Here is a 17465-nt window from a genome sequence, read left to right as displayed (position 1 = left end):
TCTTCACATTCATAGGGTAAATTCTACTTGAATAAGAAAGTATAAAATTGTACCTAGCTTTAATTTTATGAGATTATAAATTGTAAAAGAGAACCTCAAATTGAGCAAATCATAATTTAATTTAAATATGACCGACCGTTTAAAATTAATTAAAGCAAATGTCAGTCATGGCATAAAGTGATAACGAAAATCCTCTAATTAGACGAATTTTCGTGTATCTATTATTTCCATTTTTCAAAAAATAGCACCAATATTTTAAATTCTACAAATTAAAAATGGATGTATTATAAAACCAATACACCTTTTACATACCAACATAACATATTTGGTCAAAAGACCAAAAAATCTTTTAGAATGACTTTCACATTGGCGTCTATTTTCGAAATTTAGTGGATAGGCACGTGTAAATATGGACCAGACAAGTTTATTAGCTAAAAAATCTTTCTACAATTTCACAAGGGAAAAATTGTATCTGATAAGTGCAATTGATTCGTATTACAAATCTATACAAATTGCTATATAGAAAGGGGAGATGCCAAAGAGAACCATCTAGACATTTAGTTTTAACTGTACAAAAATCGAAAAATTTAATCAAGAATCGCATACAAATGTTATGCCTTTATCATACTCGTATATAATGTACTTCAGCAATGTCCATGCAGTAGTGCTTTCTGAAAATCCCAAAAATATTTCTTAACAAACCCCAAGATGTTTTTAAATAGAAACAAATGCAAACAAAAAAATGCATATCCCAGCCTAAAATATTTATTGCACTTGTGATATTCATTAGTCTTCTTTTGTCAGGCTAAGGTAGTTACATTCATATGGATTCTTAATTAATTGACACTGTTTTAAATTTATCTTGTTTTCACATCGTTACAAAACTTTTTAGTATAATATAAAAAAAAGTTATGTATACAATATGGAAACATCTTTTGGATATTGTGCGTATATCTACCTATACTATGCAGTCCTTTCCGTTCCTCTGTTTATCAGGAAATGATACAATTGAATCCACAATGTACTACAACATATAAATAAAGCTATGCGATTTGGGTTTTGTAAACTTCCCTAAAAAAGTCGCTACAAAAATATATTATTCGACAATTTTTTGATGTCAGTAGAAATTGGTGTTAGAGGTTGTATTTTAACAGCAGAGTGATATGCAGAATGAATTATGGACTGCCTCTGAAGGAAAGCTACATTTTACTTTTGCGACACATTAATTTTAACCGTTCTAAATTTCAGTAAACAGTAATTAAATTGTGGATTCGTGTACTTGTGCGAAACACATAAACAAATAATATACACATTATATAGGATTATATGACATCAAAACACATTAGAATAAAATTTCAAATGATTTAACAGCTTATATTTTTAATATAAAATTCTTTAACAGTAAAAAATATTGCACTTAACGTTGCTAAGTAAATAAAAAAATCTACATTTACACAATATGTACAGTAAATAGAAAAATATAAGATTTAAAATAATACCACCAACTTAATATATTTATTTTAAATCTTAAATTAGTTGAAACGGGTTGCAATGTGAAACGATGATCTTTGTACAAACACCTCAAAAATTTACAAATGACACATTACAAAACTACTCAGAACATCTTACAATGACTACTCAAATAGGAGTATCAAAAGTCATAAGATATTTCTGCAAATAAAAATATTTCAAAACTGATCATATGATTTTCTCTCGAATAACATTTTTGGCAATATTGTATCACATAATAAACTTTACAAAAAACACATCAATTTTGATATATTTTCTTTAGTCACGAACGAAATTCACAATGCTAACGGACATACGAAAATCAAGTTCTGGTACAAATTGATTTATTTTTTTTTTTCCAAAATTCGTTATTAACAGTCGTGGACTGCAATCAGTCTTTCTTTGTATATAATTGTTTTTTTTACATATTGAAATAATTGCAAATGCAAATTTATTGATAAGAATTAGTGTCAATGATGATCATTGTGTTTGTTACAGTTGTACAACGAAAAAAAAAATTATAATATTAATTAAAAAGTATAGAATTACACAACACTTAATTTAGTAAAAATCTAAAAAACTGTATAAGCAACGCTTATTAAGCAATAAAATTAAAAAAACTTATCAAATTATTTAAAAAAATTTGAATAATTTGATGTTTTTGAATATTTTTGTGGTAATAATTCGTCATATGCCTAAAACAATTAGAAATTATTATTAAAATTATTAAGTAACCAAAAACTATATAACAATGATCATCATCTTTAATAGTCAAGTACGGGCCTAACTTTCTTTCCGTCTGCGTTTCAACAGTTGTACTTTTGTTTTCTTTGTCTACTTTGTCCTACAAATAATCTCACTGAACGTACAGTTTTATATTCCGATTTCGTTCACGAAATTGTCTGCTGCAAACGCTTTACTTCCCACCAATTCAATTATTACAATCGGCAGTGAACTCCTGCAACAAAAGATGCACCGTTAAGGAAAAATAATCACAGAGGTATAAATGACACTGAAAATTTATAAACGAAGAAATGCTATGAAGCAGTTAATAATGAATGATAATGATGTCGGGGTGTTAGTCAACGTGTAAAAGAAAGAACTTACTTTTGCTAGGTCCTCATCTACTATTGAGTTGTCCTTTTTAAAATGTTGCTTTAATTATAGTATGTGATACCAAAATGGTTTAAAAATTATAATTTTACTAAAAAATAAACACTTTTTGGACAGCAATTCTAGTAATTATATTTTAAAAATTAATTATTGCAAATTGTTTAGTCAAGGTATTATTACCGATAGCCCATAATACCATTTAAATTTGAATAAAACTCGGGTAAAATACAGGAATACCATTAACAGCCCACCACAATTAAAAAATAAACTTTTATTAAACTGCTACAAAACTGATTTTACATGAAAAATACAAATTTTCAATGTCGCATACCCGTCGAGATGCCGAAACGAAGACAAAGCTCGCGGTAACATTAACAATTATATTAATTAAAAAAAGTCCCTCGTGTATAGTAGAATGTACATTGTTTTGTGGTTTTTTAGGTTGTCTTACTTGTTACGATCGGTCCAGACGGAAGTGGTCCTCAACGCTCTCCGGAAGCGTAATGCCGGGATTACTCAACATCTGATAACCATCGAAGTCGAGGACGCCGAGGTCATCCCGTATTGAATCGTCGACGAAAAAGTCGGTGCTCAGGTGTGATGACAGGTCCTGGCGTGAAACATCGTCCACCGCTGAAAAAACATACAATTATTCAATGTAAATAAACGTTTTAATCAATAAAACTCACTGGTCAGTATTATATTTGGTATGCCCGTGGGTGTGTTGGGGGTGTTGGGCGTGTGCAAACTGGGGGAGTTGCTGTTGTAAACTAGATGATGAGAGGGTGACGTGTTGTACGGATCCGAGTTGGTTAGATCGATGTTGCCCAGCGGGCCGCCGTCGTGGGGCATCATCTGTTGATGTTGTTGCTGCTGTTGTTGCTGTTGCTGCTGCTGCTGCTGTTGTTGTTGTGCCGCTGCCTGCGCGGACTGCTGCAGGTGCTGCGCCATCGAGTCGACGGCGCTGTTCCCCACGCTCGCGTCCACGTACGACATGTTGCTCACAGGCGGGTCCATCTATGTAAAGGCCGTGTTTAATTCGACGATACTGGACAATTCAACTAGTGATGCTTAGGGGATTTCAAGAAATTGTCGAGTTTTATTATATATACAAAAGATTTTATATTAATTCTCGATAATTTCTTGATTTTCTAAAGATTTTTCTTAGACACAGTCAAAACATAAAAGTGAATAAGTCTGGAATATATTTATAATCTTAACCTAAATCATTATTAAACATTATTTTTAACATGTTTTCTGATGATCTGAAACAAAAAAGCACTTTCTAACTGCTGTTTTAATTTTATTTTAAGCCTCAAACCTTGTTGACCTCTAGAAGTCATCAGCAACACAAATTAAATATAAATAATCTTTAAGAAAGTCCCTGATGATGATCGTCAAGGTTCAAACATGTAGAGTTTTAATACAAAAATAAAATACCATGAGAGATAGTCGCTCCAAATTTAAAGATTTAATACTTCACATTGATGTTCGACTGTAGTTGATAAAACTCTAGGAATTATTAAAGTAGAAAGCATCCTTATAAATAAAAAACATTCTTCTGCTAGAAATAATCTATTTACACAGGTTCCAAATTTAATAATCACCAAAACATGGATTAAATTTGGAAACAAAACGCTATCTGTAAAATTGATTGAGATGCATTTAATAAATAATCACCGTCCATGAACGATTTATGAAAATGAAATTAAGACATGCCAACAAATACGAAAAATATGCGCATGCAAACAAGTTGAGCTGTTTAATGAAACCTGATTCATCAAAAAACAAAATCCACAAAATGTAACAGCAACAACATAAGCGGAAGACGAAGAAACATCCCGTCAATCTTATTCCATCACCGCATTCACTGTACGACAGCGAATTAGGTGATAAAGTAGCCGCATTTATTAAGCACTTGCTAACTCATCTGGCAAACAATCCAAGCGATGCCAGATGAGTTGTACATGTCAAATAACCAGTAGTCAACTGAAAAGTAACACAAGTCCGTTCGCATGACAAAGCAAAGCCACACTGAGAGTAGAAAAACTGAGCTCAACAAAACAAAAAAAAATCAAGAAATAGACAATTTAAAAGTCTCGATTCAATAAAAATTAATAAAAAATCGGCATGAAAGTAGAAGGTTAGTCACCTGCAGCTGCGCACTCCAGGTGCAGCCCGACTCCAGCAGACTGGCGACCAGCTGCGCCCAATCCTACCACAAGACATGCACACTGGGTTTCTTTCTTGTTATGTATCGCTTTCAAACTCTTAACGTTTATACATCGTCACGAGGTTAGTACTTAACAAAAAGGTATTGCATCAATCTCCAAATTAAGACCACCAAAAAAATAGAAAAAAAGGGAAATGGAATGTTGAAACCTTCTGCACTCTTACTTTTATTTCTTATTACATTGTAAATTTCATTAGGCTTCTGTTTAACCATTTATATTAATAGACAGATTCTTATTTAGCATTTATAATATGTGTATGATAAACATTGAATAAATTTACTGGGTTTAAGGAAATTAATGCAAACTATTTCATGCTTAAGCACTCACACACTATCAATTTCAGCATTTAATTGATAATGAATATGATAACACATAATTGAGGCTGAGCTATGATTAAATGATGTTTAAAACCCTCAACTATGTTTCACATCAAATATATTTGGGTATTACACCAAAAGCATTGTTAAGAATGCTTTGACACAATCCAAATACAGCGATTCAAGATCCATGTAATAAACGTAGCTTCTACACGTTAAAACAATTGTAAAAGCTATTTTATTAGGGTCCTTCAAAGCGGTTTTCTACATAATATTTAACCTATTCCAATTTGCGTTTCAATAAACAGCACAACATACAAAAATCTGTCCCGCCAGATAACAATCATAATTTGTACGATTGTTTCCCAGCGATAAACTTTGCCTATTTAACACTATGAGTGCCGCACAGATAATGTATGATGTGTAATCGTGAAGTTGTGATTACTTTCGGTTTCCTTCAATGACTATGAATTATAACAAACATGACTTACCACTCCCTGTTAGCATAACAATATAACAATGTGTGTATTAAGGCTGCTTTAGACTTTTCCTTCTACTACGTCACCCAGAGTCTAAATTTAGTAAATAAACAACATAAACCATCCGAAAAAAAAAACACACAAACGAATAATTTGCTACGGGGTGCTTCAAACATGTTATTATCTAAGAGCCTATTATATTAACGTGTACAACAACTCTGAAAAACCGGTAATTTTGAATCACCTCGTACTAAAAAATTTATGAACCAAACCAAACACTGAATTGTTTATTTACCGCATTGAACCCTGCTAGTAAGTTATAATCTGTCCTGTTTGTTATTTTATAAAATGACTAGGATGAGCTTAATGTCAATGACGAGACAAAAGTTTATTAGCAATTTGCTGGCGACCGTTTCCGTCACTTACTCACCATCGACAGTTGATCGAACTGTTGCTGGAACTGGCTGGGCGTCGTTTGGTTGAATATCGAGTAGTCGTTGGAAAGTGGACTGGGAGCGCCGGGACTGCAGGGCGCCGAATGTCTGCCGCCCAGACTGGGGCTTGATTGCGGACTGGGTCTGGGGCTTCTGTACGATGCCGCTTGTTGTAACTGTAAGGATACATTAATTCTTTAGTCAGGGTTCGCTGATAATTATCATTTATTACACAGTTGCGCCTGTATAAGTATCAAGTTGCCTCTAAAATCGTCTGAAAAACCTCTAATTTGTTTTAAGTGTCTAAGGATATATTTTCAAATCTATTGAATTCCAAGAGAATTTGAAGAATATCATCATATATTAAACGAAACTAATATTATTTAATTATTTTTGTGGAAACAAAGGACTTATTTAGGATATATATTTAATGTGCTGATTCCAAAAATTCCATCAAATTTTGTCTATTAAGTCTAGTTTTTGAGACACAGGTTAATTAAATTTTGTTCTGGTAAAGAAATTAAAATGTCTTTTAAGGTTCCACCTCTGTTTCCTGGCTTAGTTTGTTACTGAGTTTTGATGAGTAAAGTTATGCTACTACTTTATGTAAACTTTTGGTATTGTATTAGAACACTGAACCAAAATCATGGCATAGACAAGCAGACATAGCTATGTAAATCATACATTATATACGTTACGAGTACAATTTGAAAGAAAATAGAAAACATATTTGCAACTTTGTAAAAAACACTTATCTAGTATATCTTGGTATTCATTTGGGAGACTGGGATAAAACTTAGGCTCCATATTTTTTATTTAAAGCATATGTTGACAATTTGAGACAGAGGACTGTGGGAAAGTCAGCATCTACAGTTTGGCGTATTAATGATAATGAGTAACTATTTTATTTTTGTCTCATAAATATCAAAGGTTTTAACAGAAAAAATAGATTTAAGTAAATACATCTCAATTTATTTTCAACAACTGAACCTTTACCTCATTCTAAAAATGTATCACTCCCATTTTTCTACTGTTTTCCTCCACTCCCGAAAAGTGCACTTTATTGGAGAAAATGCGATTTTGAAGCAGATTTTCAAGTCCTCAACCATTTAATCAACAAGAACTTAACAATCTAATAAGTGAACTGAACCTCCCAAAGGAGCCTGCCGAATTACTTAGATCCAGATTAAACAAAAAGAATTCACTTTATCCGGGTACCAATATTAAGTAATGATTGCATGGATAACTTTTTGAATAAATAGTTAACTCTGTTTTGTTTTTTGTTTTTTAACTGACAATTTAAGTAATAGAAATAGTAATAATGAAAAATACATAAAAAAATTAAAAGGGTAAATGTAGCATATCTCATCATCAATAGTTAGATGATTGATATTATATTTTTTTAATTAGTCATCATAATTTGAAATAAAGAAAATTTGCGAATGAATTAAAGAAATTTATTTTTTTTTAGATTTTATTTAACTATGCAAAATCTCTTTAAAATGAGCAAAATAATTGTTTTGATAAAATTTATCAGAAGTATCAGATTTTTTTAGAATCCTGATTTTCTTGGAAGATAAATAACAATAATCAAGTAATATTTGTATTTAGTAAATCTCAATGGGAAGTAGAAAATATAGTTCCAAAACAAAAATAAAGTGCACTTTGTGAATGGTTGATAAAAATGAACACTCAATACCTTATGAGAATTGATTCGATTAAATCGCAGATTTTATCATTCGAACATTATCTTACCGTTGGTGATGTTGATGTAGATGAACATTGCTGGTGATATATTCCTGTTATATTACTTAGTGTGGAGAAATCAGATCCATCTAACGCTATGTTCTTATCTAACTGTACATTCTGAAAACATTCATTATATTATTATATAAATTCGAGTAAACAATAATTAGTCACACAATAATTCACAAACATTGTAATTTTCATGCAGATAAAAATAATAATAATAAAACAAAACAGCATACAAACCTTATTCGGATGCCTAGGATACCTAGAATTTACTGGTACTGACAAATGATTCTGCAACAGATTTACAAAACACATGCAAAAAATAAATAAAAACAAAATAAAAATAGGAAAAAGCATGGCCGCAAGTACATCGATAAAATAACAAGCAGAGGAAAACACGAAAACAATAAAAGGAAAATATTGATACAATAATCAGTAAAGAAACATAACGTTTTCACTGGTAACATTAATGTTTGTTTCTTAATCTGTTAATTGCATATACAAAAGGGAGTTGGAAATAACAGAGGTAAAATCAAATAGAAAAAACAACAAAAGATAGACAGAAAATGGAAAACAAACAAACGTACCGAATGTGCGTGCGATACTGGCGTGAAATGAAACCGACCCTGGGGTCGTACACCCTGAGGTATACTCGTGGGGGATAATGTCGACGGGCTCGTATTTACAGGACTCTGTGAACAAACACGGAACTGTCTACGTAATGGGGTCCAAAACACTACTTCAAACATTGTTTTATTATATCATCGAAGTTCCACGAGGTGAAAATCAAACTGTATACCACCACGTGGATAATAAAACAAAATGCAACAATCCTGGTAGGGGTGAATTGCGTATTGCTTGTAATTCTAGCGACAAAAGGAGTACTCGCTAATCTAGGAAGAACCATGTCAAATCTACCTACTGTTTACCGCATCCATACTTACAGAACTATAGGGGGATGAACCGTCAGGATCTTGATCGAGTGGTGCGTGGATGGGTGATGAGAAATCGACGTTCGTCAGATCGGGTAACGAACCGGTGTTCTTGCCAATCGGTATTTGGAACATTCCGGGTTCGTGGGCCGACGGAAATATGCTGGAAAAAATATTCGTATAAACATATTTTGAAAATGTTGCTGGGGAATCACGATACTCACTTGATTCCAGGTACACGCGGCACTTCACAGCTAGACCTAGGTCTGCCATCGTTTCGATCGGGTCCGTTCATTACGGGTCCCATCCACCCTCTACTCGAACCGTCGTTCCTATCCGCATTCATTCCCTACAATTATAATGGTCCGATAAACAAACAATTCACTGAAATATTTCAAAATTTGCAATATAAATATTTGATCAGTTGATTACGTTTATACGAATATGCGTCGAGTTTTATCATATTAACAAAAAAATTATTGACACTGATATATTCCAATTCCTGATCGGTAGATTTAACAGATTAACGAATGTTTCATATACGTTTATATTTTGATATAACAATTTTTCAAATTATTCAGTTATTCCTACAATGCATAAAATGAAAGATTTACTATATTTTAGAACCACATCTCGTATTTAGCGTAATTAGCATTTATAAATGGCCTCCATAACATTTATTTATTTGTCTATACATTTTTTAAATTTAAAAAAATATTTATTAAATTTTTCGAGGTAAATCCAATCAAAGTGGTTTGTATTATTTATTTATTATAACTTGATAAATAAATTTTAAAATGTTGTTTTACAAATAGATAAACATGTAAATAAATTCAAATATCTTAAATATCAAATAAATGTTTAGTGTAAATTAAAGTTAATTACGAAATAATGATGTAAGTTAATATAATGTTTTAGAATATAGTTTACTTTTTAATTGGTGATGGTGCATGTAATATTTATCAGGGGCGGAGTTTTTTACGATCTCACTGTATAAATAACAAATAACAAAAACACAAACATTGTTTCATTTCATTCATTAACAAATTGCAAACAAAAGAAATTAATTAATGTAGAACGAAAATATAATTTAAAACGGTTTATGGAAAATATTTGACATTTAAAATAATAATATAATAAAAATAAATGAAAACTTGTAAAATTAAAAGTACATTTCAGTATTAGACTCCAAAACTATTCATGTAAGAAAATTATTTGATTCATAAAAAAAAATATTATGTTTATTTTTTCCACATAAAAATTTAATTTGTAATATTTGTATATCGTAAGCAAGAAATATTTAAAATAATTAGATAATTGATTAAATATATCAAGATGACGCAAATAAAATATTTTATGTGGCTTGATAATTGTCATAACAATGTTTGAAAATTAACAAATTAAATGTATTTTGATTAAATTTTAAATATTTTTTATCTCGAAAATTCTATTCAAAAATAATTATAATATAAGAATTGTAGAAAATAGTTGATTTAATGTTAATTAGAAAATGTTAAACGCGAACAATAAATCTACTAGGTACTAGATGAATTTTATTACATAATTAACACACTATAGGCGGGCAGCAAAATAGTCCAAACTAAGTTGTTGAATGATAACAAAAAATAAGAGATAATTCTTTCAGTTCCGTATGTAAACCAATAGAGTAAAATTATCTCACACCGATTTTGAAGAAAGTACATTCAAAAATGTAAAAATTACCCGACCAGCTAATAATCAACAGTTTTCGAGACGGGTATTTTTACCCGACCCGCTTATAGTGTGTTAATATTAATCAGTAAATAGTAAATACATAAAATTTTACATCGTATTCAGGATGGTATACTAAAAACGTTCCCAAAAATGAATGTTCCCATTCGAATTACCTGCATGGCGGATTGGTGGAGAGCTGAATCGCTGTTGGTGCGGCGCCAACTAGTGTCGGGCGGCGGAGAGAGGAACGGACCGCTCGAGTATGGTGATGAGTCTAGGCGGCGATCGTGCGGTCGCCTCATCGGTCCGGTTTGGCTGCGCGACGGCCTGCTTCCCGCCCTGTATGTAACAGATCGCGACGCCACCGGTTGCTCCTCATTTGGCTGGAAATCAAAATATGGCACGTTTACTTTTTGCCTTACAAATCGTTCATTCCTACTATTAGCTATTCAACGAACATTTACAATAAGTATTGCACGTATCTAAATCAAACTACTTGGAAAATATGAATTGTAAATGTAAATAAACTTTATTTTTATGTATAATATAAAAATTGTATCAGTAGATCTATTGTTAACATTTTTATATTAAAAAATTATAAAACTGAACATTTTATAAAAAAAATGCACAAAAAATGTCCCACTTATTTTTTTATAAAAAATATTCTAATAATTGATTGATTGAATAATAAACCTTAAATAGATAAATATTTTTTAGCAATTTTTAAATTAGAAAACGTAAAATTGTTTCAATATATTTTTTTCTATGACAGAGATTATATATTTTGTAATAATCGAATTTTTAATAAATAAATTAAATTATTTTTTAACGTTATCTATATAAGTTAAGACTATAATTTTAACAAGCAAAAATTGGTTGATAGTGCCTATATTGTAGTGGGTAGTTTGGAACGTGTAAACTAACTTTAATTAAATTGACAGTATTTTACAGGGTATTTATTCGAGGTGTGTAAAAAAGTTATTAGGCAGGGACTACTTTCACTGTATACTACCCTTCGAAATTGTTTTAAAATCTTTCAGATGTAGCACAATTTTTATGGACTGAAAATATCTATAATTTCAATTCACTTGCCTTTATTTTTTAATTAATTAAATGTGCATTTATGTAACTATTCTTTAATATTTTTAAATAATTGATTGTATAAAAATTTTAACATCAATATTATGAACATTAAAATTTAAATGAGGGTATTCTATTTTACCTATATTTTATTTTACTCAAATAATATTAAACTAGTAAAATGAAAATACATAGAATTAATTTTGCATAATAATCTATTTAATAATATAATTTTCAAACATAAATAATTGCTAATATTATTATAAAATTTAATGTACCCTGCTATAATATTGTAAAATCAACTTCTGTTATAAATTTTAAAAATATTGAGTTAATATGTTTTCATTTTTTGTAAAATTTTTAAATCATTCTTTTGCTTATTCAACATAATTATATACATCCTTATAAAATTTGTATTTTTTGTCCGATTTTAACTTTTTTTCAATTATAAAGCATGTAAAGTATGCAAGTGAAAAAGTGTCACGTTTATTGACCCAAAACCAAAACCTAAAGGGTTTAAGTATAGTAGTATAGTATTCCAATATTGTTGTAGTCTACACAATTAAAAAAATAAATTCATAAGAATATTATATTTTTAAATTTTGCACAGAATTATGAATACATTTTTTTATAAAATTTAGTATATATCCATTTCAGGAAATTCTTAATCCAACGGTGTAGATTTGATATAAAAAGTTTGCTATTTAATATTACATAAGCAATGTTTACTATTATATAAATGAATAATTATTATTTCTTCTTCCTTATTATTTTAATAAAATTGAAGAAGTAAAACATTTTCTTTAATAATAAAATTTGTTTCATTTTTAAAGATTACCATAAAATTTATAAATAACATTATTATTTTTTATGTTTAAAATATTATTAAAAAAATGATTTTACATTTTCAACACGACGCTAAAATAGAAAATTAAAAATAAAGGTGAGAAAAGCTGCACCCCGCACTTTGCCAGAATGGCATAACAATATAACATGGGAATTTCGAGCTCATTTTGGGTTAATTTCGCCCCAAAAGTAAAAATTTTGAGCTCGAAAAATAACCGTTTTTTTATTTTTATAATGCGGAGTGTAACTGTACCGTAAAGCTACACCCCGCACCGAGGGGACTATCGAATAAAAAAAATTTACATGCATGTATTTCGGGCTCTTTATAGGCTAATGAATGGTTGAAAGAAAAACAATGTAGCTCAAAAAATGTCTTTTTTTTAAGTTTTCTATGTACTTGCACTTTTCTCATTGACATTACACGGTTAATTCTGTCGATTCCGAAGTGTTCTCAGTACTGAAATTTCGGACTTTTTATGGGCTCATTTCTACCCAAAAGTAAAAATTTTGGGCTCGAAAAATAACCGTTTTTTATTTTATTTTTAAAGTGCGAGGCGTAGCTTTACCGTAAAGCTAGACTCCGCTCCGTGTTTCAAGGGTTAAGGCAATCGAATCAAAACATTTTACATATAACTTTTAGTTTTTAGTTGCCATGTGATTAGTATCCACGTATGAATTAAAAATAATTCGCCACCTTTCCCTCCTTTCTTATTTGAACAAAATAAACAGACCAATCAGTTTTACTTTGGTTACAACACAAAGTATAATTATTTATTCCATGACTGCAATAACAAAAAAAAACTAGTACTCATGGAATTTTGTCCAAAATTGGAAACATAATCGACGCATTAAGTAATCATATAAGAAAAGTAAAGCAAAACGTATGTTCACTGAACATTGTTCAGTGATTTAATTTGTTTATTTTCCTTTTTTGCACATGTGTGATTTGTTTTCATTTAACGTTTCTCACGATTTGTTTATAGACTCCACGGTTTATTTATTGAACGGTCTCTGACAGTTACAATAAAAATCACACAGACAGCCTCAACCAGCCACACAATTTTCATCAAATCTCATGACTTTATAGTAAACCCGATCGGTCGCAAAAGCTTAAAGATTCACGATGATTAATGGTCGCCTCGAAACAGAATTTTTAGTTAAGTAATTTATAACACCAAGGACCGCGAACAATATAAGTATTAATGGGCACCAATTTGAACAAAACTCATCAATTGTGTCTTCGCCTTAGAATCCAACCCCGTCATGATTAAGCGGATCTTTGTTAATTAATGGAAATGTATTTCCAGTTTTCCGAGACTCCAACCGGCAACTTAAAAACGCCGAATTAAACTGTCCATATTAATTACGACGAAAGAATACAAATCAACCGGAATGACATCACCAACACGAAAAGGTTGTTCCATCTGTGTTTGTCTCTTGATAGTTTAAATAACAACTATTTTATGCGCACACAATATATATATATATATATATATATATATATATATATATATATATATATATATATATATATATATATATCTATCGCAATTCGTAAACATCATAGATGTATACGGGATTCGTGTTGGTTGATCTGAATACTTAATAGTTTCCTAATCGAATGTTTAGGGAAATTGAATGTTAATCAGAGTCAAAGTTCACACACAGCCGAAACGGAGAAATGTGTGCACATTCGAAAATTTTGGTGAAGGCACCAAGGTCACAACAACAACAACATCAGCAAGAATTTCGGGTGATTCACACGTTTTTTCTCAAATGAAAATATTCTCCCAACGAAATGAAGTCCAAAGAAAAGTTAACGTTGCACAGTCACAACAATTACCTACAAAAAATATAATTACCCTACAATTTAAGAGTATAAACAACACGCAAATTTCTGTCAATGAGTTAATGGACTAATGTTTTGTTGTTGCTCGTGCGAATATTTTTCATAACGAAGAACGGAATTTCAAAAGTTGAAGACGCAACCGAGATATAAAGAGGAGCAAATAAAACTCCCCGGGTCGATTAATCCTGTGAGACGATAAAAATGTGGTTGCACCATGATTAATTAGTTTTGGAACAAGTTGAAATAAGGCAAATAAATAAAACCGTGAAAGATCAAAATAAACTTTAATGGCGGATGATTTATTAACGGTTCTGCCATAACATTTATGTACACAAAGAGCGCAACACAAACATGACCAAAGGCTACGGTAGGTAATTACGGAGTCTGATAAGAAGCGATAATGTAATAACATGGAATTAAAAACTACACATAAATCAGTAATTACCAAATTCTAATATTGGTTCGGCATATTTTGCTCTGCGTGTTCGACGCAAACGTAAATACACATTTATAGGGCTCGACCGATACAATCAGCGCCGATGGGCCAAGCAATTCCACCATCGGCCTCGCCATCTGCCGTCGGCAATGTTTATGCCGATGGTTTTTTATTTGATTTACTTGATTGAATTACCGCTGAGTGTACTAACAATTTTTAACTAGATTTTACTTCCGTGAACTGAAACGTGAAATTTTATAGCCCAATTTATCAAAAAATTCAATTATAATTCAATAATAAAGACACTCTGCATAAACTGCATTGTATCTGCTTTTCTTACATTACGAGTAACTCACTTAAGTAGTTTCCTTCTACATGTAAAATACAGTAGTTGCCATTATTATAGAAACTTTTTAAAATGTTAAATATTTTAACAATAACTCTTTTATTTATATTTTGTATTATAATATTAATTTACTATTACTGTTTTGTAAAATATTATAAAATATACTACATTCTTAGTCTATAAAATGTTTTACTCATTTTTCTGAATTGAGCTGATCGTAAATATAGCAACTTGAATGTTGAAAGGGATTTTTGATAGTACAACTTATGTTATTTAATTTAGATTAACTATTTGTTTTATAATTTTAGTCCCTCTCCGTGGCATCTATGATTTTCCGAGCATACGACAAGCCTATATTCCCCCAAGCTTCTTCAATTCTTCTCATGAGTTCATTTAAATTTGCTAAATTTTTATGCCGAATTTGGTTAAAATTGTGATCTCCCATGTTTTGTACAGGACTGATATTAGGAGATTGGGACAGGCAGGACGAAACATCGATGCTTTTGTCTTTTAATCAATCAGTCGCAATTTTGTATTTGTGTTTGAAAAACATTTATTAAGAACAGAAGCTTCTCCATAGTATAGTGGATGACCACCATATTTCACTGTGGGTATAACAATAGTTTTGTCCCCGTAGAATGTTTTACATAAGCAAAACCATCATTTTTGTATAAATCAAATTTAATCTCGTCACTATAAACTACTCTTCCCCACTGTTCTATGGTTCAGTCACTGTTATCCTAAGCAAGTCAATTGGAATTCACATTCATAACCAGGGTTTTTCTTGTAAGTTTGGCGTCAAATATACTCCCACCCACTAACTATCTTCTCACAGTCCTTGAAATAATTTCAACAAGTCCCATTTTCTTCAAGTTGAATTTAATTTTAGTTCACTATCAGATTGGATTGTTTTTTGACATTCCAATTATCCAGTTATCGATATTCTTTCAAGTTTTTAATTATATTTTAATAAATTGTTATAATCATCACTCTGTAACTGCTGACTCCATTTTAGCCAGAAAAACAGCATTAAATAATGAGTTAAAATATCACAATACCATTTTTTTACATAAAAAAATAGTACTCATAATGAAATTGACCAAATTGGCACATATCAACTTTATGGCAAAATTTAATTAGTTTGACAATATTTCACAAAGTTTCTATTTGAATCGACCTTTCTGTATACATAATTTTATTGTATTTTTCATTATTTATGAAACATATTCTAAGATATATGTGTATATATTACTATTATATATTTACTATATTTTTATTCTTTGAATTTTTTAACAAATTAATTTAGTATTTTAGAAACTAAGATTTTAATCAACTATATGATTGTATCTTATTTTATATTTTTAAAAAAACGTTCTCAATATTAGGTGTGATAATATGTCTTTATTATAAAAACTGGAGTATATATTTGTAATTTTTGTTTTTATATTATACTATGTAATTTATACATTTACTTTATTTTTATTTTGATATATTCATTTTATACTTGTGTTGCCACTTGCAATGTTACCAAGCGATTTTATTATTCAATCGTTCTTATTACTCGAGGAATAAGAACGATTGAAGTTGAACATCTCCATTTTAAGCAGTAATATTTATTGAAAGACGATGAGACTAGGGTGATAAATCAAATACCCTCATACTAAGAATTATCCAGTTATTCACAATATGAAAATGAATAAAGTTTTTCGACGACTGTTTGATCTTTTACAATTGAAGCGTATTTTAAACAAAAAAATAAATTCTCTTTTCTCTGCTCCACCTAAAGGGATGGGAAGGGAATTAAGTGTGCTTACTACTCGAAATTCTTGAAAAGTTATATAAAATAAAGATTTCTGACAGATTTCTACATTAATATTTTAATATTATATTTATTCCATATAATAAATCATTTACACTTGAACAATAAAATATATATGTATTTAATTTATACATAAACTAGAAATACATAGTCGATTAATTTAACTAGCCATCGGCATCGGAAAATTTACTTATACTGTACTCGAAAACAAAAAAAAGCACTGAGATGGATGTACCGGATAATTCGGCATAGTTTCGCCACATTTTCAAACACGTGCAAAGAACTTGACAAAGCGTAATTAATAAATTAATTGAATTTATGCCAGCAGCTTATCAAGGTCGGTTCGTGTTTTTGTTTCGGGCGTTCAGCGGTGATAAAAAAGCTGCGGTGTTTCGTGATTTTTCAGTTGAATTGGGATTCACGCCAACGGAGATTGTGTGTTGATAAATTGTGATGTTTTTATTATAATGCGATTGATATTAAAGCTTTTAAAGGGATAGGAAATCCATGAGATCCTTCTCAAGAGGCCATACAATGAGATGAGGGTTTACTTACTTATAAGTTTTTGTGTGGAAACTGTTCACGAACCGAATCAATAAAACCCGA

At 30.4% G+C, this 17465-nt stretch overlaps 1 protein-coding gene across 3 annotated transcripts in view; it reads right to left on the bottom strand.

Moving 5' to 3' along the window:
• Positions 1–1348: 1348 nt before the first annotated feature.
• The window catches only part of LOC109602815 (CREB-regulated transcription coactivator 3), a 38192-nt gene continuing 22075 nt past the window's right edge, over positions 1349–17465 (bottom strand). Inside the window, exons 2-11 of one of the 3 annotated variants that reach the window (XM_020019256.2) lie at positions 10657–10866; positions 8995–9119; positions 8783–8933; positions 8426–8530; positions 8079–8129; positions 7842–7952; positions 6083–6262; positions 3312–3639; positions 3074–3255; positions 1349–2467 (exon numbers count right to left, since the gene is read on the bottom strand). In XM_020019256.2, the coding sequence (XP_019874815.1) occupies positions 3077–3255; positions 3312–3639; positions 6083–6262; positions 7842–7952; positions 8079–8129; positions 8426–8530; positions 8783–8933; positions 8995–9119; positions 10657–10866 (1440 nt within the window). In that variant the 3' untranslated portion in view covers positions 1349–2467; positions 3074–3076. The remainder of the gene's footprint in view (positions 2468–3073; positions 3256–3311; positions 3640–6082; positions 6263–7841; positions 7953–8078; positions 8130–8425; positions 8531–8782; positions 8934–8994; positions 9120–10656; positions 10867–17465) is intronic. The other 2 variants (XM_049962123.1, XM_020019257.2) reach the window with 2 other exon arrangements.

The sequence above is a fragment of the Aethina tumida genome, chromosome 1, assembly GCF_024364675.1.
Source record: "Aethina tumida isolate Nest 87 chromosome 1, icAetTumi1.1, whole genome shotgun sequence".
Classification (NCBI taxonomy): Eukaryota; Metazoa; Arthropoda; class Insecta; order Coleoptera; family Nitidulidae; genus Aethina; species Aethina tumida.
Note: the sequence above shows the minus strand (reverse complement) of the source record. Positions and strands in the feature narration are given on the sequence as shown.